The sequence below is a fragment of the Adiantum capillus-veneris genome, chromosome 21, assembly GCF_014529385.1.
Source record: "Adiantum capillus-veneris isolate H3 chromosome 21, ASM1452938v2, whole genome shotgun sequence".
NCBI classification, from domain to species: domain Eukaryota; kingdom Viridiplantae; phylum Streptophyta; class Polypodiopsida; order Polypodiales; family Pteridaceae; genus Adiantum; species Adiantum capillus-veneris.
This window is the reverse complement of record NC_140951.1, coordinates 130,929,391-130,951,551: the sequence shown is the minus strand read 5'-3', so window position 1 is coordinate 130,951,551 and position 22,161 is coordinate 130,929,391. Positions and strand designations below refer to the sequence as shown.

Sequence of the window (22,161 nt, the reverse complement as noted above, 5' to 3'; positions counted from 1 at the left end):
GATAGGCTCAATGGAACAAAGGTTTTCAGCAAGGTCGATCTCAAGAGTGGATACCATCAGGTACGGCTATTCAAAGGCGACTTCTTCAAGACCGCTTTTCGCACTGAGCGAGGGCAATGGGAGTATATTGTTATGCCTTTTGGATTGACAGGTGCCGTGGGTACATTTAATCGTCTCATGGTAGGTCGTTTCGGCGATATGGTCGGTGTATGTGTGTTCATCTTTTTGGATGATATTCTCATTTTTTCTACATCGTGGGAACAACATGAAAGGGATGTCGAAAGGGTACTAACCCGTTTGGATGAGTGTCAGTTGTACATTGCAGCTAAGAAGTCTGAATTTTTTCTTACTGAAGTCACTTATCTGGGTTATATCATTTCTGCAGAAGGCGTCAAGCTAGATCCCGCGAAGGTGGAATAGGTTCGTAGTTGGGATTTGCCCAAAACTGCATATGATGTGCGTTCTTTTCTTGGTTTATGTCAAGCATATAGTTCGCACATAGAGAATTTTGCACGCATTGCTGCACATATGACGGATGTTTTGAAAGGGGTAAAGACTTGCCATCACCGCGTAGACTTGCCCGAAGCAGCCATTGAGGCTTTCGCAGCTCTCAAGGTTGCGGTGATAGAAGTACCGTGTCTTATCCTTGCCTCTTGGGATGATCCCTTTGAGGTATGGACGGATGCGAGCAATGTTGCCATAGGCGCTGTGCTTTAGCAGCATGATCATCCTGTAGCTTTCCTTAGCCGGAAGCTCAATAGTGCGAAAAAGAATTATTCAGTTTATGATAAAGAACTTTTGTTTGTCATTCACTCTCTTAAGCATTGGAAGCATTTTCTTTATGGTAGAGAGTTTGCAGTTTGCACAGATCTCTCTCTCAGTCTCACACACTTTCATGCACAGTGTCTATTCACTTGTTAGTGATCATTGCACTCTCTCATTAACAACGGAAGGCTCTCCTTTCCATAAGAACAAAAAGGAACCTTGAGCACAGTACGGAGCACTCATCTTGAGAAAAGTATAACATTCATTCCGCTGCACCTTACAACACTGTACATGAGAGGGAAAGCTTGCAGTCAATAGCTCTTAACTTGTGACAAGCTTGCAAATGAGGCCTTCCCAGCAAGAAATCGAGCGCCCTCTTCTTCTGCACAAGGAAAGTGCCACTTGACACATTTACAGACAATTTCCCGTTTTGGGCTTTCCGCTTAAAAATCTCCCGACTGGTTGCCCAGTTGACTTTGCAGTAAAGTTCTAAAATGTTCCCCTTGTCATTCCGGACGTAACGATGCGAACAGATTTATGGTCCAAAATAGCAGTTCCCTAAACTTTAGGAGATGCTTCCGTTGGACTTCCACTAGTCATCTGACCATCTATCCCCACTGGGACCGCATTCAAAAATGCAATGTGGCCCAGCTGCCGGGTACTTTCCCTCGGTGACCCTACCTTTGCACTATGCCTTTATTGAGTTCACTTCCTAGTATCCACCAACTTGCTAGGTGCGACGGGGGGACCTACATGATCTTGAACTGAGCCTAGAAATCCTCTTACTATATGAGTTCCAATCCTCGTCTGTGGGTGAAACTACCGTTCACATTGGCCATACAATGTCCGACCATTTGCAACTTCAAAAAGAGGGTCTCAAAAATTAAACAAAAATCATTGGAAAGAAACCAACAACTAAGGTTAGCAGTTGCCACGTTCTCGTGACAGCTTGCCTACCCCATCTCTTGCAACTTTGCTGCTGTTAAGGCCTCCTCAAGGTCCACCTTTTTTTGAACAATTTCCCATTCAAAGCCTCTGCTTTAGTACTTTGCCATTGCTTCTTTCTCTTCCAGCTCTTTCAACTCATTGAACTCATTCAATCTAGCTTCATTTTTCTCAATCAAAGATGCCAACACAACACTCCATGCTATGGCCGTTGTGCTGACACATGTTTCTCTTTCTTTAAGCTATTCCACTTTAGTATTATCTAAATCCAACATTATGGAAATAGTATCCTAATAGAAATATCTACTTTTCTCTTTCACTCCACGCTAAATTGAATGTACGCAGAGTACATATCACCAGTGCTCTTGCAGAGTCACAATACATAGCTTACCACAAATCAATGGGATGGTGAGTGGTTTTGTGGCAGGCAACCTGTAGCAGCATAGTCACAGGGGACGCCCATTTTTGGGCTTCTCGTCCCCACTTGCCGTCCCGCCCTCTTTTTTACACTAAAAATCCATTTGAGCCCCGTCCCCCGTCCCCTGACGCGTCCCTTGTGACTATGTGTAGTAGGGCCACAATGTCACTTGCACTGGACGTGCAATTGCAGTTGGTCTTGGGTTCACACTGGGTGGACTCTCGTCCAGGCAGGGACGCGTGGTAGACACCGGAAGTGGTTGCCTAGTGGACACCATGGCCAGTTCACCGCCACCACAGTTCGGAGATAGACGTAGCTCGACTATCAATAATATTTTGTTAGCTGTTGGCTGCTCTTTATGGTTGTATATATGCTCGATTTGTTCTAGTCATCGGGAGAATCATGTACGTCTTATGAGTCATTAAGTCTTGAGTCTTGTGTCCAATCTAGCACTGCACATCTGCACTCTCCCCACCAGTTGGAGCCTTAACACCCCCATTGTACCTGTGAGCCCTGGGCTTGGAGCTGAGTGTGCTACCAGATAGAGTCTGTACTGGTTCCATGAGTTAGTCGAGTTCCATTGAGTTTGGAGTCTACTGTTGTGTCTTTTGAGTTTGCTTTGTTCCATTGTTCTATAGGTTTTCATTCTGTTGGAGTGAGGTTTCATGCATATTGCATTGAGGAGCACCCACAGTAGAGAGCATGACGCACTTTTCCTGCTACAAGTGGGTGTAGAACTAAGTACACACATGCAGGCGCACGCGCGCGTGCACACACATGAGCATACATCAACACAAAGTACAGCTTACTGAGTTTCTGTCATGACTCCGGAGATCAAGAGCAGACTCAACCACGATGAAGCCTAGCACTAGAAAAAAGCTTAGATAGAAACAACTAATGCAACAGAAAAGGTGCGCACAGACTCAACCACGATGAAGCCTAGCACTAGAAAAAAGCTTAGATAGAAACAACTAATGCAACAGAAAAGGTGCGCACCACTAAGAATAGGAAGAATTTGCACACTATGATTGGTCTATTATTCATATCTCTGAAAATAATAATTTTTGCAGTTGACTAGGAGTAGATATTTAGGGCATTGTAGGCTGAATGGAGAAAAAAAAGCAAAACTATTGAAATACGCTGGACTACAAGAATCATGATGGCACTTAGATACCAGGGTCTTTCAATAAGGATTGTAAAAGTTTCCTTTCTAAATGTTACCCGCCAAAACAGGTATTAACATCCATGGAGACTTCCAACAGAATTTAAATTGCTAATTGGCAACTCGAGAAAGAAACACTGTTTCAAGAATTCAAAAACAAACATGTATGTGTCAAGAGCCAAATGCTTGACACTAATGGAAAACACAAAAAGTGACTTCCATAAATTGTTACAAAGGTGAAGCTTCTAATCCTTCTTAAGGGCTCTGAATCTAGCTCCAAGAAAAATAATGTAGTGCAAAGGGGATGAATGGATCAAAATTCATCACACAAACATGAGAAGTATCTTCTCTATTAATAAGACAACTCTACCTTCTTTTGCTTTTCATGAGCTGTTCTGATGTGCTCTGATTCCTGCTCAAAAGATTGTTCAAATTTCTGTGCATTGTCTTGAAACTCCATCTCCATATCCTAAGCATCAAAGAAGGGTTCAATACATTTTGCACACAGGATCTTCATATCTGAATAATGACACCTATAAAGACTGCACATTCTCCCTTTTGTTTCACTTTCAGTAAATAGCCAGAAAAGACAACCCTAACAACCATGCAAAAAAGCTTTTGCTTCCATAAAACCTGCATGGTCAAGAGCAAAATGATCTCTTTCAATACCTTAAAAATCAAAGTTACATTTCAGAGAATCACATTTCAAAACAAAAACCAAACATTCTCAGCTAACTATGCATATAAGCACATGAATTACATGGCCAAGAAGTGGAAATTTTTTCTTCCTTTCTGCACAAGGTATACCATCACAAGCTCAATGTTGGAAGTAGTAATAAAGACATTAACTGCGCAAAACACCTTAGAACCACTACCCTCTGTGTCAATGACTCGTAACAAGGGGATGCCAAGGGAGGAGATAACACAAAGGTTACTGATTAATATTCCACTAGGAGAAAGTAAAATCAGTTATTGGAGGATTGTTTACTACAAGGCTATTCAATCCAAGTAGATTTTCTAAACGTTACACAAGTATGAGATTGTTTCCAAACATAGAAATAGATCCTCTTCACTTGTGCTGGTGAATACTCCACCCAAATTGTATACCATTGCAAGAAAAACTTGCTTTAGATTCCCTTCCAAGTTTTTCCGGCGGACAAGATGTGCATAAATTCCCTTCCGAGTTTGACGGCCCCAAAAAGTGAAGGAGATGAAACATGCAAGGAGAAGATTCCAGCGTTTAAACCTGGAATACTTTCAACCTATTGAGAAGACCTCTGATATTACTAACTTCGTCCTTGGCTTTAATCTTTGCTGAACTTTCTCCTATACTATTCCAGCCTCATTTCAAAGCTAGACATCATGCTCAACTTCTAAACCAAGCACACAGTAAGTGAACTCAGGTGCATGAAGTTTACGTTAAACTAATGACCAAGGTGACCATTGAAAAACATATCCATACAGAAATCCTTGTCCACAAATACATAGAAAGTAAATGATCGTCTTTCCAATTCCTTTTGCTGAACTATGAAAATTCCAATTTAAAGAGAATGAGTCAAGAGCTTACATGTTTCATACAATAATTTTTTTCCCTTTCCTTTTATCTTTTTCTCTTTATTTTCCCTCTTGGAGAGGGTTTTGGTGCATTTTTTTAACTAAAAAAAAGGAAACCTTTCCATTAAAAAATCACCTCCCAAGGGCACATAACCTAAGGTAAAATTACATCAAAGTAATACCATTGAGAATCAACCATAAATGGTATCACCAAAAGATAAAAGTCCTAGGGCAAGCTAAAGTACAAGATTGCCTCAAATTAGGCTAGGAATAGTGATTACACCTGGACGAACTCCTAGGCTTAGAGGTCTTCAAAGCCTTCTCCTCGGCAGACTTCTAAGCAATTTCTGCCAAACAAGGGAATGAATTTATGCCTTCAAATCTGCTGCTGATGTCCAAATAAGTGCCTTGAGGATCACGTGGTGGATCATGCAGAGGTGTTGAAGAAGTATCTGAAGAGGGAAGAGAAACATGAGCTCTAGGTCTATATACAAGCTTTGGAGCCTCTATCCTCCAAGCTTGTCGTCTTCTTTTCTTCGCTTCTATGCTCGTAGCTTTTTCTACTTCACTTCTTTTCCTTACACAAACACCTTCCAACCCCCCATTTGCATGAAGCCTCTTGCTTTGTCACAAACTCCTGACGTGTCAAGCCACTCAACAACCAGAGGGTTAGGACTCCCTAGCCCTAACCCTAGCTAACCTGTAGATCCCGGCTGAGGGGGCTGAACCCTAGCAGAAGCAGAAGAAGATAAAGTCCTCATTAACTTACAGAATCTCGCCGATTGTCCCATTAGTAAAATGGGTTCCGATGGGGCCTAAAATAAAAGGCGCGTGCGCACACACTCTCTCAAGACATAACATGAAGGATGATGACGTCGCAAGCAGTTGTACGTACGTCAACAATTTCTGCTGACATGCTAACGTGGCAGGTGTACAAATCGTGCTGCCTATCCTTGGCTCTAGCTTTTGGGGACTAGATGCTTTTAGACTTGATGCTTTTCACGTTAACTGCTTTTGGATGGCCAATGGCCTTTAAATATGAACTCAACGCTCACTCTCTAGCATTCTACCGTGTGGAGATGTAGAGCAAAGCCTCGAGTGTTATATCGTGTTGAAGCAATACAAAGAAATACCGAAAGGGGCGCCACAGTTTGGGGCTAGTGCACTTTGGGGGTGGAACTACGCCACTGTGTGTCTCGTGTGACATGTCTTTCTTTCAATTCACTTGTTTTAAAGCATCCAAAGTCTATTCTTTTTCGTTGGCGTGTGGCATTCTTCCCATTACAGTGGTATCACAGCTCGAGTCGCGTGCTTTTCTGGAAGAATACCGGTCCTTCAAGAGCAGACAGATCCTGGGTCGTTGGCTTCCCAAAAGAATCTTATTCAATAAGGAGTCTCATTCCAAATCGGAACTCTTGATATCTTGGGTCGTTGACTTCCCAGGAAATATCTCATCCAATAAGGAATATTTAGTGGTTGGCACATCACAATGCAACACAAATGCTCACATATGCATGTTACAAGACACAACGAACAACGCCGTTGAGCACCTCTCTGAGACAGATGCTCTGCGGTATGAAGCTACTCAACGACTACCTCATCACTCCCCCTGCAAATAACCTAGAAAGGTCCGGGCAATGAGTTCACAGGACTGGTACAACCGAACGCTCCGTAGACCGCAGCCTGTGTCGCTTGGAGGTTCAAGTATACAACCAAACGCTCCCCAGACATCCCGTCTGCGTCGTTCGGAGGTTTTCCAGCATACAACGAAGCGCTCCCTAGACATCCCGTCTGCGTCATTCCGAGGTTCAGACAATACCAAAACAACATTTCGAGGTTCAGACAATACTCCTCCCGGGAGTAAATCACCAATCAATGAAACTAGTATTAAAACCAAAGTCAAACAGTTCAAATCGGCACCACGACAGGTTTAAAACAGATAGCATCCATTTCAAACAAATTTCAAACAATACTTTCTCAAACAGTGTTCAAGAGTATCTAACTATAAAACAACTAGAGAGTTTATTAAGGGTTTTGTTCGAACAACCGAACTTTGAGGACGATTGGCTTGCCCTTCTGCATCACGGTGATGGGTTCGGTTCCAAACCTGGAGAGTCGCACCATTCTTGTTGTGCCAGGGCATGCCCAAGAGAACATCGCAATTGCCCAACTTCATAATGTGGAAATCTGCTTTTCCATGATAATCTTGGATAGTCACTAGAGGAGCACCAATGAGCGTACCACTTTCTGAGTTTGCCCTATGGCTAGCTCAACTTCAATTTCTCCACCCTTTGCAAACATAATCAAAGTGCATCTGCTGCAAGAATTTTGGATGGATGAAGTTCTATGTAGCTCCGACGTCAAAGAAAATAAGGTCTTTCAAGCCGTTGACTTTACCATATGCTCGACACAAATCATTTGTACTTTCAAGGTGTATGCCATAGATATCAAGGACTAGTCCAATAGCGGGTCTAGCTCTCTTGGTTGGAGGTGGCCCTGAGGGTCGTTCTATCGTGGGAGCAGGAGGTTGCTCTAAAGACGTCGAGGCTCGCTAAGGACATGTAGTAAATGTATGCCCTGTTTGAAAACATCCGAAGCATCGGCCTTCTTGTAAAATGGTTTCTTGTTGACGCTGTGTCAGACGAGGCCTTTAAGGTTGGGTGTCACGAGACTCCCAAGAATTTGTTCGTTGTTGTTGAGACTTGTGGTTAGTGGCCGGAGGTTCTTCTGTGGCAAACTCCAGCTTTCCCTTCATTAGTTTGTAGCCGACTGCGGCATGGTCCATAACCTCTTGCATGGTGGAGACTTGCTTGGAGAGACAATATTCCTGCAATGGTGATGGTAGTCCAATGGTGTATCGCTCGCATTGGGCCTCCAAGGGAACGAACCTGAAGAAGGATACCGGAAGGTATACATCGAGAAACCTTTGGCTATAGTCGTCCATGGTCTCTGTGGCAAGCATTTTGAAATTGCCCCATTCTGCCAAAAACCGGACTTCAAACATAGAAGTCATATAACTACGTGCAAATACTGTCTTGAAATCTTGCCAGGTCCTTGGAGCATGCGGTTGTGTCGCGATTGAACCAGAGTAACAGGGAACGGCCGGAACGGACTCCTCCCGTTCCCGGAACACGTTCTAGACAGGCATTTTGCCTCGGAACGGGAATGGGAGCGGAACGGTGTTCCGGCTCAGAGTGTAACCGGAACGGCCGGGCGAAACGCCTGTTTCAAATTTCAAAAATCTGACCCCTCTCTCTCTCTCTCTCATCTTCTACCTCATCATCTCCATCTCTTCTACACTCTTTATGGGCTGAATTCTCTCTTTCTCTACTGTGTAATGCTAGGAGTTGTGAGCTCCAATCTCTATCACTCGTCTTTGAGCTGAAAACTCTCTTTCACTCTGTCCCTTATGCTGAAACTTATGTGTGCTCTCTTCCACCACTTGGGCAATAGCCCCCAGCCAGTTACAGTGGTACCAAGCCTAGCTGATTTCTCTTTTGTGTGGAAATCTGATCTATATTTATGGCCATTTTCAGTAGCTATGGAGAACTCCAAGTAGACCAATAACCATCAAGAAGAGGAGTATGAAGAAGTTGTAGCCATTTCAGACATACATGCAGTTCATGTATGGCATGTTGACACATTGGCAATGCATGCATGGTAGATGGCCACACAGTGTAATAGGGAACGGCCGGAATGGGCCCCTCTCTACAAACGTATAGGTTAAATCCAACCTTATTTGAGCATATTTTAAGCTTACCGTTCCGGCCCCCGTTCCCGTTCCACTTTTCCGAGGGTCCCCTGTTTTGGAAACGTTCCGGAGGTCCGCGTTCCCGTTCTCGTTTTGTGTAACTTTGGATTGAACTCCACCACTACATAGCATTATCTTTATGAAATCTTGCTGCTCCAGAAATCTTGGATTCTTCTGTATAGTTGCCCAAAACATAGATGTTGTCGAATTGCTGTAGGAACTGCAATGCTTTCTTTCCATTTTTCACCCCGAAAAAAGTGAAAAATTTGATTGTCATGCCGCCATCCTTGAAATTTTTGGGTTGGTTAGGCGGTATCCCGAGTACGGATAATAAGGGTATCCATATGGGCTCCAACCATTGTAGCTTGGTGGTGGTGGTGGTAGGGGAGGTGGGGGCAAAGGCGGTTGCACTGGATCGGGGTCAGATGGCTGCACCATAGTCCTGAAGACTCCCCCGATCGGAACAGATGACTAGGAAGGTTGCCGGTTGGAAGCTCTCATACTTTCTGGTGCTGGAGGAGGAGGTACCACCTGGGGCATTAGAGGGGGTAACATGTAATTCAAAAATTGTTGAAAAATTTGTAGCATCGGAAGATTTTGCTGAAGATGCCGTGAAAGAATGTCGCAAAGCTCGTCGAGAAGAAACTGCAAATATTCTGCTGAATCCATGAACGCCATGTCTTGGGTTTTATATGGCTTATGCTCTGTAAGACAGCGGTGAAAACACGAGCGCGCCTGATGCGCGATCAAGGGTGGGAGTGGCTAATAAGTCCGAGGTCGGGACACGAAGATTCTTCAAATAAAATTCCAATAGCCTTTGCAAGCGCCGGTTTGCTATGTCTGCTATTTTTTTAGGACCGGTATGCTTTCAGAAAAGCACACGCCTGATGCTCTGATACCACTCTCACAAGACGGGCACAACGTGCCAATAGAAAAGAATAGACTGAACAGACTTTTAGCACTTCAATAACAACTGAACTGAAAGAGAGAGAGAGAAAAGCAGTTACATGAAAATCAGTCAAACCCAAAAGCAACGGGTCCCAAAAGCACTAGTGCCAAAAGCTACCAGCACGTTTTGCGGAAATCCATACAGCTCTGCCACGTCAACAGCCAGCGTAAAACGCGGAAATCCGTACTGGCTGCCACGTCATCAACGCAAAATCTAGAAATCAGTACAAGTCTGCCATGTCATCAGTTGCTACGCAAATAGAGTGTGAGTGTGTGTGTGGTCCTGCTTTATTTAATCCCTTTAGGTCACCTAGGCCCCATTGGACGGGGTCCCATAAGTTGGCTGAACTCCTCTTTAAAAATAGGCCACTCGGCAAGAACTTGCAAGTTGGTAAAAACTTCTTCTGCTGCTTCTGCTTCTTCACTTAGGGTTTAGGCCCCTCGGCCGAAATCTACAGGTTGGCTCCGTTCTTCAGAGGCTGACATGTCAGCAGTTTGTGTAACAAACTGCTGAAGTGTCGACCTACTGAAGAACAGAGCTACTGTAACAGACTTGGACACTCCAAGTCAAGAATCAATCGCGACAGCACCAAATAACCACTTCAAAACAATTCACAGATCACAATAGATTTGCACTGGCCCGACGGAGTTCCGAGCCTAGAGATATTGGCCCCAAAGACTGGCGCCCCTTTCGGTATTTCTTTTTGTATTAATCAGTTCAAAGTACAAGAGAGTGGCTCGAGGTTCATTCTCAGACTCTGCGTCCAGATACTCTGAGAAGTGAATGCCCAAACAACTTATTTAAAGTTACAAGGGATGCCCAAAAGCAGAGCCCCAAAAGCTTGAAAGCAAAAGCAATTTTTCTCTCTCTTTCAATGAGAGTAAAAATAAAAGCAATCAATTTTTTTTCTCTCTCTCTCTCTTGGCCCAGCGTAGAGAAAAGCAAAAACAGCCAGCGCAATTTTCGGGACTGCCGTACTGCCACGTCAGCAAGCCAGCGCGTTTTTCGGAATTTTCTCTTGCTGCCCTAGGATAAGGGTTTCCAGGAATTAGGGTTTGCTGAAAATTAGGGTTTTTGGCAGATTTTAGGGTTTGCAAGAAATAGGGTTTTTTGGCAGAAATTAGGGTTTCTGCTGTCCATAGCCATGTCATCACTTTGTGACATACCCCCCTCTTGAAAGCATTGTAATTGACCGCAATTACGCAAACAAAACCGACAAAAGCCATAAACCGTCTTAGCAGACACTGACTGTTAGTACCTACATACTAGGAACACACATCTAGCACATGTACCAAAATCGACAGTCACATCACAGGACATCACAGGACATCACTAGACATCACACGACATCACATTACATTCAACATTCATTCGGATCTTAGAGCATGATTTATCGGCAATGTAGCTAGCAATCACATCTAGGTCCAATCGGGACCTCATCGATGTCCGATTGACTAACCCCTATTGCAACACTGTCTATTCGAGATCAATCAGACCAAAATGCTGCAGTCATTTCGTCTATCAGTTCCTGCACTCAAACGAAGTCAAGAACAAATCAGTACCATTATCAGGAATTCCATTTCATAAAGTCATCCAACAGAATACTGTCAGCTCTCAGTATCCCAAGAAGCTCAAAGAGACATCAGTGACTTTAGTATCAAAATCAAGGCATCTGTTGACAAAGGAGCGGAGTAACTCCCCTCTTGTGCATCCTACTGCACCATATCTTCGGCCAAGCTAAATTTCCGGGTTCCGTTTGGAGTAGACTATGCTAAACCAAAGCATCGAGGTAAGGTTTCACAATCCGAGGAGTATCTGCTAGGTCCTCCTCCTCCATCCACTTCGCATCAAATGTAGGAAAGTTCTTGAACTTAACCAAGAACCGCCTTCGGACTTTACCTTTCTTCGTATCCCTATGTGCCAAAATCTGTTCAGGAACAAGGGTCTCCTTGTTTTCTTCCACTTCGGGTTGCTCATGAGGCTCCCCATCATCAGGCACATCGCCCTTAACAGGTTTCAAGAGACTCACATGCAATGCATTGTGAATCCTCCAAGTATCTGGCAGTTTCAATCGGAAGGAGACATCATTTATCTTTTCAGTGATCTAGAAAGGTCTGTAGTATTGCATACTAAGCTTTGGAAAAAGCCTCTCCTTTCCCTTTTTCTTTCGTAGGTGTGCCTTCTCAAAACGTAAGAGCACCCAATCATCCTCCTTCAATTTCATGTCGCGACGATGGCGATCTGCTGCCTTTTTCTGTCGTTCTTGAGACTTCTGCAGAGTCTCGCGAACCTTGGCAAAAGCCGTATCCAAATCTCGTGCTTAGGAAGGATGGAACCTTAGCAGCACTCTCGCCGCTTCAAATATCTAATCTTTCGTGCTTAGGAAGGATGGAACCTTCGCAGCACTTTCAACAATCTCAAATGGCGCCTTCCCCGTCGAAGAGTGTATCGTGTTATTGTAGGAAAATTCCACCAAAGGTAAGTTCTTTTCTCATTGAGTCTTCTGATCCGAGATACAAGACTTCAATAAATCTACAACCACTGAATTGGCAATCTCAAATTGCCTGTCAGTCTGCAAGTGGAACAATGACGAGAACTGCAACTGTGTGCATTGCCTTCCAAAACAAACTCATAAATCTGGGGTCTCTGTCGGAGACAATCGTCTCAGACGTGCCATGTAATCGGAAAATCATCGTGATCATTCTGTGTTCTCGAGAGATCAAAAATGAAATCCATTTCAATACTTTCCCAGGGGCGGGTGGGTATGGGTAAAGGCTGTAACAATCCGTGTGCCTTATGCCTATCAAACTTGACCTTCTGGCATACTGCGCACAACTCTTCCACATCCTTTTTGAGTCTCGGCCAAAAGAAGTATCAGTCTATCCCCTTCATGGTGGTAGCAATGCCGCGGTGACCCATAAAAGGTGGACAGTGGCATTCAGTTATAACATTTTCCCTCAACGGCTGTGTAACGCACAACATAGTCTTTCTCATCAAGTAACCTTTTCGAAGGGAGTATCCAGCTACTGTCTCCCCATCCCGTATCCGTGTGAAAATATTTGCAAAATCTGTATATGTGGCATACTGATCGACTATATCCTCGAAGCTCCTATGATGTATTGCGGAAATAGCCAGAACCAACGGCTTCCGAGACAAAGCATCTGCCACCACATTCTTCTGTCCCTGAACATGGACAATCTGGAAGTGAAACTGTGACAAGATGTTAGCCCACCGCATCTGCTTTTCCGAAAGCTACTTCTATGACAAGAAGTAGCACAAACTCTGATGGTCTGTAAAGACAGTAAAATCCGCTCCGAGTAGGTAATGCCGCCACTGAGTAAGAGCATGGATAACCGCCAAAAGCTCTCTCATATATCTGTGCTGTCATCTCCGGCCTAGAGAACAATCGGCTCTCGTAAGCAATGACATGGCCTTCTTGCATCAAGACCGCACCCAGACTATGACCACAAGCATCACAAAATACTTCAAATGACTTCTGCAAGTCCGGCAAAGTCAAATCTGGTCCTGTAGTCAATTTCTCTTTCAATGTCTGAAAGGCAGTCACCTCTGTGGATCCCCACAAGAAAAGGGAGTCCTTTCTGTATCAAGATATGCAAAGGGGAAGCAACCTTCCGCCTGAGTAGGCTGAGGCGGACCATACTCTCTGTCGGAATCTTCGTTGTGATCCCTACCCACATCTCCAGATGCAGAGGGAGTGACTGATCCTTGCGTGAAGCCATAGGTGCCGCGGAAAAAAAAATTGGGGATCGGATTTCCCGTAGAAGAGAAATCGGCCGTGCTCTGATATCACTATAACAGACTTGGACACTCCAAGCCAAGAATCAATCGCGACAGCACCAAATAACCACTTCAAAACAATTCACAGATCACAATAGATTTGCATTGGCCCGACGGAGTTCTGAGCCTAGAGATATTGGCCCCAAAGACTGGCGTCCCTTTCGGTATTTCTTTTTGTATTAATTAGTTCAAAGTACAAGAGTGGCTCGGGGCTCACTCTCAGACTCTACGTCCAGATGCTCTGAGAAGTGAATGCCCAAACCACTTATTTAAAGTTACAAGGGATGCCCAAAAGCAGAGCCCCAAAAGCTTGAAAGCAAAAGCAATTTTTCTCTCTCTCTCAATGAGAGTAAAAATAAAAGCAATCAATTTTTTTTCTCTCTCTCTCTCTCTCTCTCTCTCTCTCTCTCTCTCTCTCTCGGCCCAACGTAGAGAAAAGCAAAAACAGCCAGCGCAATTTTCAAGACTGCCGTACTGCCACGTCAGCAGTAGGCAGCAGGCCAGCGCATTTTCCGGGATTCTCTCCTGCTGCCCTAGGGTTAGGGTTTCCAGGAATTACGGTTTGCTGAAAATTAGGGTTTCTGGCAGATTTTAGGGTTTGCAGGAAATTAGGGTTTTCTGGCAGAAATAAGGGTTTTTGCTGTCCGTAGCCACGTCATCACTTTGTGACAGCTACCGGCCGAGGGGCCTAAACCCTAGAAGAAGCAGAAGCAACAGAAGAAACAACAACTGATTTTCGAAAATTCCGTTGACTGCTGACGTGGCAGAACTGTACGGATTTCCACTTTTCACGCTGGCTGCGTTGACGTGGCAAAACTGTACGGATTTCCACTATTTATGTTGGCAGCGCTGACGTTGTAGGACTGTACGGATTTCCATGATTTACGCTGACAGCTTTTTGGCATTGCTTTTGGATCAGAAGCTTTTGAGTTTTGAAGGCTTTTCACTGTAACTGCTTTTCAGGCCAAGGGTTTTTAAATATGAGGTTAGGGCTCATTCTTTGGCATGCTTCCTGGAGAAGGTGCAGAGTCTAGAGTACCGGCTTGGACTGAGTTGATGCAATATAAAGAAATACCGAAAGGGGCGCCAAGGTTTGGGGCCAATACTCTCGGGCGGAATTCCGCCACTCCGTGTCGCGTGTCGTCTCTCTTTCAGTTCAGTTGTTATTGAAGTGCTAAAAGTGTGTTTAGTCTGTTCTTTTCTATGGGCACGTGGTGCTCGTCTTGTGACAGTTTGTGATAGCCCGGACTTGGATGGTTATTTGCGGGGGGAGTGTTCATCGACAACTTTATGTTTCTGTGTTTTGTAACATATATATGCAAGCAGTTGTGTTGCATAGTGATGTGCCATCCTACTTGAGTGAGATTGCCCCGGTATGTAAAGTGCATCAAGACACCCGTTATAGATCAACGTGGTCTGGGTGTGATGGCTAATTTTGCTACGCCAGAATATCAAGAGCTCCGATATGGAATGAGAAAACAGGATGACCCTCTCATATTATTTTTCTAACTAAAATTATTTTGTAGATATAATCAAGGACAATTGCTCTTCTTTCAAGGGGGATGTCACAAACTCTTGACGTGTCAAGCCACTGAAGACCCAAAGGGTTAGGACTAGCTAGCCCTAACCCTAGCCAACCTATAGATCTCGGCCAAGGGGCCTAAACCCTAGCAGAAGCAGAAGAAGATGAAGTTCTCACCAACTTACAAATCCTCGTCGAGTGGCCCATTATTAAAATGGGTTAGGATTAAAAATCCTTACCCACTGTGTCTGATGGGACCTAAAATCATAGTCACAGGGGACGCCCTTTTCCGGGCTTCCCGTCCCCACTTGCCGTCCTACCCTCTTTTTTACAATAAAAATCCATTTGAGCCCCATCCTGCGTCTCTCGTTCCCCGTACCGGAATGCTTCCCTTGTGACTATGCCTAAAATAGAAGGCGCGCGTACACGGGCACACACACACACACACACTCTCAAGACAGCGTGAAGGATGATGACATAGCACAGGCAGTTGTATGGACGTCTGCAATTTTCGCTGACACGCTGACGTGGTAGTTGTACAAATCGCGTTGGCTGTCCTTTGCGCTAGCTTTTGGGGACTAGATGCTTTTCGACCTGATGCTTTTCATGTAAACTGCTTTTGGATTGCCAAGGGCCTTTAAATATGAATTCAAGGCTCACTCTTTGGCATTCTACCACGTGGAGATGCAGAGCAGAGCCTCGAGTGTTGTACCGTGTTGAAGCAATATAAAGAAATCCGAAAGGGGCGCCACAATTTAGGGCCAAAGCACTAGAGATGGAACACTCTGTGTCTCATCTGAAGTGTCTTTCTTTCTGTTTAGTCGTTTTGAAGTGTCTAAAGTCTGTTCAATCTGTTCTTTTCAGTTGGCACCTGCTGGTGCCGTCCCATTACTTCGCCACTAGAAACCCAGAAGGTTAGGACTCCCTAGCCCTAACCCTAGCAACCCTGCAAATCTTGGCCGAGGGGCCTAAACCCTATCAGAAGCGAAAGAAGATGAAATCCTCACCAACTTACAAATCCTCGTGGAGTGGCCCATTATTAAAATGGAATAAGATTAAAAATCCTAACCCCCCACAACTTATGGGACCTCGTCCGATGGGGCCTAAAATAAAAGGCGCACACACACACACACACACACACACACTCAAGACAGGTTGAAGGATGATGATGTGGCAGGGAGCTGTATGGACATCTACAATTTCTGCTGACATATTGACGTGGCAGTTGTACAAATTGCGCTTGCTGTCCTTGGCACTAGCTTTTGGGGACCAGATGCTTTTAGACCTAATACTTTTCATGTAAATTGCTTTTGGATGGTCAAAGATGAACTCACCGCTCACTCTCTCGCATTCTACCGCGTGGAGATGCAGAGCAAAGCCTTGAGTGTTGTATTGTGTTGAAGCAATATAAAGAAATACTGAAAGGGACGCCACGGTTTGGGGTCAGTGCACTCTAGGGATGAAACTACACCACTCAGTGTCTTGTGTGAAGTGTCTTTCTTTCAGTTCAGTTGTTTTGAAGACGCGTGTCTAAAGTTTGTTCTTTTCCGTTGCCATTCTTTGTGTCCATCTAGCGAGAAAACCTATAGCAAAATGAAAGTCCACACGGCTCTTTGTTAAGACCTCCATCTATAGGCTTGAATTGCACTCTAAAGAACCCTCTCCCAAGAGGGGAGACATTCACAATCTTGAAATTGACATATGATAGTGAAGCCTGAATTAGTCCTTCAATAGCTTAGCAAAATATATGCTTCGCAGCACTGTGTAGGCCAAAGAACAAAACTTCAAGCTCATAGTAGATTCATGAATGAAATATAAGGTGTTAGAAGAAAGAAAAATACCAAGTGTAGCAATGAAAAGGGGGGTTTAGAGGGCTCTCTTGGGTCTCCTGAAGTGGTTCCTCGAAGAGGGACGTCCGCTTCTGTTGCATTCTTCTCCTTCACGACCTTCAAATTTTCCATCTCCAAGCATCCACCGAGAGAGAGAGAGAGAGAGAGAGAGAGAGTATTAACGTCCACTGGAGGCCGAAGTCGGCCCATGGGACAAATTAAAATACATCCATCTTAAACAAAATGTACAGTAGCTCAGAGCTCCATGATCATGAGCTTACTGTTATACAGGGGTACTTCCAGGATTTTATGACTCATAAAAGCTTTTTTTACAAAAAAGGGGGTAATAATCCATGAGTCTTCATCATAGATAAAAAGGGGAGATATACACCAAGTTCTACTTTGGAGGTGTGGGAGTCTTAAATTCCCTAATGAGTGCCTTTCCTCCTCTGTATACTGCCCATTTGCCTTCTTTCCTTGCTTCACGTACTTTGGCTAATTCATTGGCTCTCTCTTTAAGCTGCAAAGGGGTGAGCTCATCTGAAATCCACACTTTAGTCCCTTGAAGAGACTTAGTCTATTTCATGACTTTTATTTTCTCCTCCATAGTATCATAAGATGCAACTGCTTGTTTGCCTTTTACTTCGATGTAAACCGGGTCTCCGAGGTCGACAAAAGGGACTGCTTTCTGCAATTTCAGTTTCCATATGGTAGTATCTAACATGTATTCGTCTTCCTCTTCTATGACAGCTTGTGTCCAGTTATCCGGCATCCCTCCAATCCTTATCTTCTTCTTATTTTCCTGTATCTGCTCTTTTTCCTTCATTTCTGAAATGACTTTGTGGACTAATTGGTTTGTTACCTGTTGTTGGACTGGGTTGGTACCTGCTTGGGTATTTTCCTCTTTGGTAGTGTGCTCCTGGCTGGTTTGTAATTGTACTTCTAGTTGCATAATCTTCTCATCTTTGACGGCGATGTTTACTTTGAGAAGAGCAAGCTCGTTCTGCATTTTCTTAAGTTCTTGGAGCAGGTAGGTCTCCCAATGTGAAGGTGCTGATAGGGGTTGTGGAACCGGTGGACTTCCCGTCTTCACAGCAGCTGAAAAAGTCTCTCTCTCCATATCGTTGGATTAGGGTTTTGGACTGTGGGTCAAGCTGAAAGCAGCCCCCATAAGGTGCCCACAAGCCTAGAGAGAGAGAGAGAGAGAGAGAGAGAGAGAGAGAGAGAGAGAGAGAGAGATGAAATGATATATTAACGTCTTCAAAAGGTCAAAATGACCTATGAGACCATCAGATACAAAGTGGTGAATCTAATACAATGTCTGAAGTACAAGTACAACAAGTACTGAATGTAAAAAATGAAAACTGAAAATGAAGTGTGAAATGTGAAATGTGAAATGTGAAAATGTAGAATAGGCCCTCAATGACAATCTGGGTGTCGTGCTAGAATGCCTCTGATCCTCTGCTGGAGTCTCCGTTGATGGAGTGTGCTCCTGTGTCTCGGTTGTGGTCGTCTCGATCTCCCGAGCTCAGTCGCCCTGTCAATGAGAGCGCCTCTGGTATGAATGCGGGTACAACCCTGTGCTGGTGGTTGGTCTCCTCGCTCCCTCGATCCAAAGAAGTCTGTGATCTGTCTCTGTGACTGTCGTACTCCATGTTTCCTCAGCATACTATCTCCATGTCGGTGTAGCTCAAGTAGATATAAGCCAGGGAATCTCTGATCTTGATACCTCATGACTCTATCTAGGGGTCCAAAACCCTCCCTGAATAAGCAATGGAAGCGCCCTCGTATCTCATAATACACAGTGCAGTGGCATATGTAGTGTAGCTTTGTCTCTGGCTCTCTACCGCATATTTGGCATATCCTAGACTCCGGTGGTATCCCTCTGAATCTACCCGTCTCAATCTCCAGCTGGTGTGAGGATGTGCGAATCTGACCAATAGCACATCGCACACCATGAGACAAATGAGTGTCCATGTAGCTCGGACGAGTCACAAACCCATCTCCCGAAAGTTGGAGAAGATGCTCTTTGTAGAAAGCCATCTTCGTGCCCAACTCCTGCATCGGCTCTACCCAAGTCCTCCTGGTGTCCAACTGTATAAGATCCTGATGAATGAGTCTAGTGATCTCCGTCCGTGTGACTGGCAGGGAGGGTGCATCCAGGGAATACTGAAAAGGAGGCAATCTATCCATGCTGAGACCATGCCTCTGAAACCATGAGGTCATCTGTGCATACCAACATGATGCGTCTCCCTGCATCGCTAACTGTCTAGAGGACTCAAGAGCCAATCTAGTATATCTGCCTCTATGTGTATCCCATAGACTATGCATAAAGGACATTGATCTGGTAAGAGCCTCAATCTCTATAGGAGGGGCGGCTACCTCCGCTCGAATAATCGCATGTGGTATGGAGGCCTTGGCTCTAATCATCCGGGATATCATGAATACCAAGGGTCTCTCCATGTTCCTCCAACTGTCATGATTCACAGATGGTCCCCAAACCTGGACCCCATAAAGCATAGCTGAAGCAACCAAAGTATCAAAGAGCCATAGCTTTGTTCGTGGTTCTTGAAACTGAACCTGCGAACACATCCTCTCTAGCCCTCCCAATGCCGCATAGGCTCTGGACAATCTAGTCTCTGCTGCTCTCCTCAAAGTAAACCTTGGTCCCGTGAATACCACCCCCAGATATGTATATTCATCTGTGTACTCCACAGTGTCCTGATCCTCTGTGGTGTGGTATTAAACACCATAAGCTTGGTTTTACCAAGGTTCACAGACAGTCCAGAATCCTCTGCAAAGTTGTCCAATGCATCCAACTGTCTCTGCGTGCCCTCTGGCGACTCTGATATCAACACAATATCATCAGCATATAATAATAAAGGGATCCATGTCCCTGCTAGCTGGGCGCCTCTGTCACCCTCTCTGTCAATGTAGTCAGAGACCTCATCTACATACATACCAAAAAGTGTAGGGGACAAAGGACACCCCTGTTTCACTCCAATAGTGGAATGAACAATGTCAGAAATCCCCTCAAAAATGCGTACCTGGCCAGTCACACTGAGCGGTATAAAGCCATGATCCCCCATATGATCTCTGTGGGTACTCCCAACTTCAGTAGCCTGTGCATCAATCTGGCCCTTGGCAATGTGTCAAATGCTTTGCGGAAGTCCACAAAGAAACAATACATCCGTCTCCCATGTGCCCGACCCTCCTCAATAATGGCTCTGAGTGTAAGAATATGGTCCAAAGTGGAGAAACCCCTCCTGAATCCGGCCTGTCCTGCTGCTCGTATGCCCTCATTTTCTGCCCATTTACTCAGTTGCTGTTCAAGAATGGATGCATACAACCGTGCCAATGTGTTCCCTATCATAATAGTACGGTAGTTCCCTGGCACCGTGGGGTTCCCTGCCTTGAAGAGAGGTACAATAGTAGATAATCTCCAGGACTCGGATAGTCCCTCACACATGACACGGTTAAACAACCGCGCAAGAACCTCTGACAGTAAATCTCTAGCATGTATCAAGTGCTCTGCCACCAAACCATCATGATCATATGATCTCCTAGTCCTCATCCTGTCAATGGCGTTCTTCACCATCTCAATGGTAAAGAAGGTACTAGTGGCTGGACATGGCTCTAGAGGGTCTGGTAATGGTGGTTGCCCAGGTACTGTATATAATGATGCTGCATACTGACCCCAAATCTCGGGAGAAGTAATCACTGGAGGAGGTGAGTGCTCATGGAAGAGACGCCAGGCCTCACCTGAATCTCGACTCAAAAAGAGCTGATACAAATCACGTACTAAACGCAGAAGGGCAATCCGAGATTGTCTATATGTAATGACTCCAAGTATAAGCTCGCTCTGAATCTGAACTCTCATCTCTCTGCACTCCTCATCATACCAACTATTCTGAGGCATGTTCCCAGAACGTCTTCTCTGATCTGGTTGAGTGTGTGGGTATGCCTCTGCTGCTGCCCCATGCAAGATCTCCGTCAATAAAGTGGTGATCTCCTCCACGGTATATACAGGCTCGGCTGCCCACATCCGTATGTAAATCTCCTCCACATAGACTGAGTCCGTCTCTGGTGTAAAAGTATACCGTGTGTGTGCAATCCTCCGTGGTGTCCGAGAGGCACTATACTGGAAAGAGACTGAAAAAGTCGGGAGAGCATGGTCTACTGCTACTCCAACAGGTCTAGGACCCACACTGAGATCCTGAATATTAGAGATGAAGCTCGGTGAAGTCATGACATAGTCCATTGTACTGGCCCCATGTCTGTGAGGAAAGCATGTGAATCCCCCAGACGAAGGAAAAATCTCTAGACCATTAAGTATGGTTAAACCATGCGTAGTCATCATCTCCATGAGATATCTCCCATACTCTGTGTGCTCTCTATCCTGTGAGTGTCTGTCAAGCCCCATCTCCGATATATCCATCTCTCTAAGCATCTCCTCCGAGGTATCATAAAATACCGTTTGGGAGTTGGCCGTCCTAGCATTAAAGTCTCCCAAGAGAATGATATCTCCATCTCTAGAGAGCTCCCATATGTCATCATCAAGTATAGAGAAAGGGGATTGCCCTCTAGGTGAGGTATAGACTGATGTGCTAGGGGGAACGTAACATATGGCAATGTATAAGAATCTGCCTGTCTCAGCTCTCAGTCTCACCCACATGTATCTCGCCTGGTCATCTCTCCGGACAATCTGTAATAGCGGCTGCAACTCCTCCTTGAATAAGACTACTACCCTCCTGAACCTCGACTCCCATGCTGGGATCTAGCGTCTGGCCGACAAGCTGTCTCCCATAAATAACCAGTCACACTTGGCATCAACTGTCCAGATTTCTGATGTGTCTCTGAGTAAAAGACAATGTCTCTATCTCTGAAGCTATCCTCAAAGGCACCCACATCTAGCCTATATGATCCATTACAATTCCATGCCGCCATCCGGAGTGTGGTCCCATATGTCTCGCACCGTCATGTTGTGCGTCTTTCCAAAACCACTACTTTCCCTTCTCTATAAAAGGCAATTTTTCCCTTCTTCCTTGCTCCCTTGACCTCTGGCATCAACTCTTGCATATGTGCTATTTGTGCTAAAGTAAGGTCATCCCCCATAAATATTCCAGTTTTCTTAAGTGCTGGTCTCTTCTTCAGGAATTCCTTCCTTGTTTCCAAAGTCGGGAAACGCAAAATAAGTGCTCTCTCTTTGACGTTTCCCTTCTCATCCACTCCCTTCTTTCTTACTCTCCAAGCACCTGTGTGCATAGGTTCCGGGATGCCCATGCGCTGCAAGAGTTCCTTCACTTCATCTTCTACATTTTCGGTGTCTTTGATACCAGTAATACGCACATGGAGGGCTCTAGTCCTCCTCTTCTGTTCCTCCTCAATGGTCATATTGATGATGGTAGAAGTCTGTGCGGCTTCTGGCATCCGGGCCTTCCCTTTCTTTGCACCTTCAATCCATTTTT

General features: G+C 44.8%; 1 protein-coding gene across 5 annotated transcripts in view; it reads right to left on the bottom strand.

Moving 5' to 3' along the window:
* LOC147431736 (dynein regulatory complex subunit 2-like) overlaps positions 1-22,161 on the bottom strand; it is a 126,746-nt gene that overhangs the window by 16,538 nt on the left and 88,047 nt on the right. For all 5 annotated transcript variants that reach the window (XM_086494242.1, XM_086494239.1, XM_086494238.1 and 2 more), the window contains exon 3: positions 3,661-3,759. In XM_086494242.1, the coding sequence (XP_086350368.1) occupies positions 3,661-3,759 (99 nt within the window). The remainder of the gene's footprint in view (positions 1-3,660; positions 3,760-22,161) is intronic.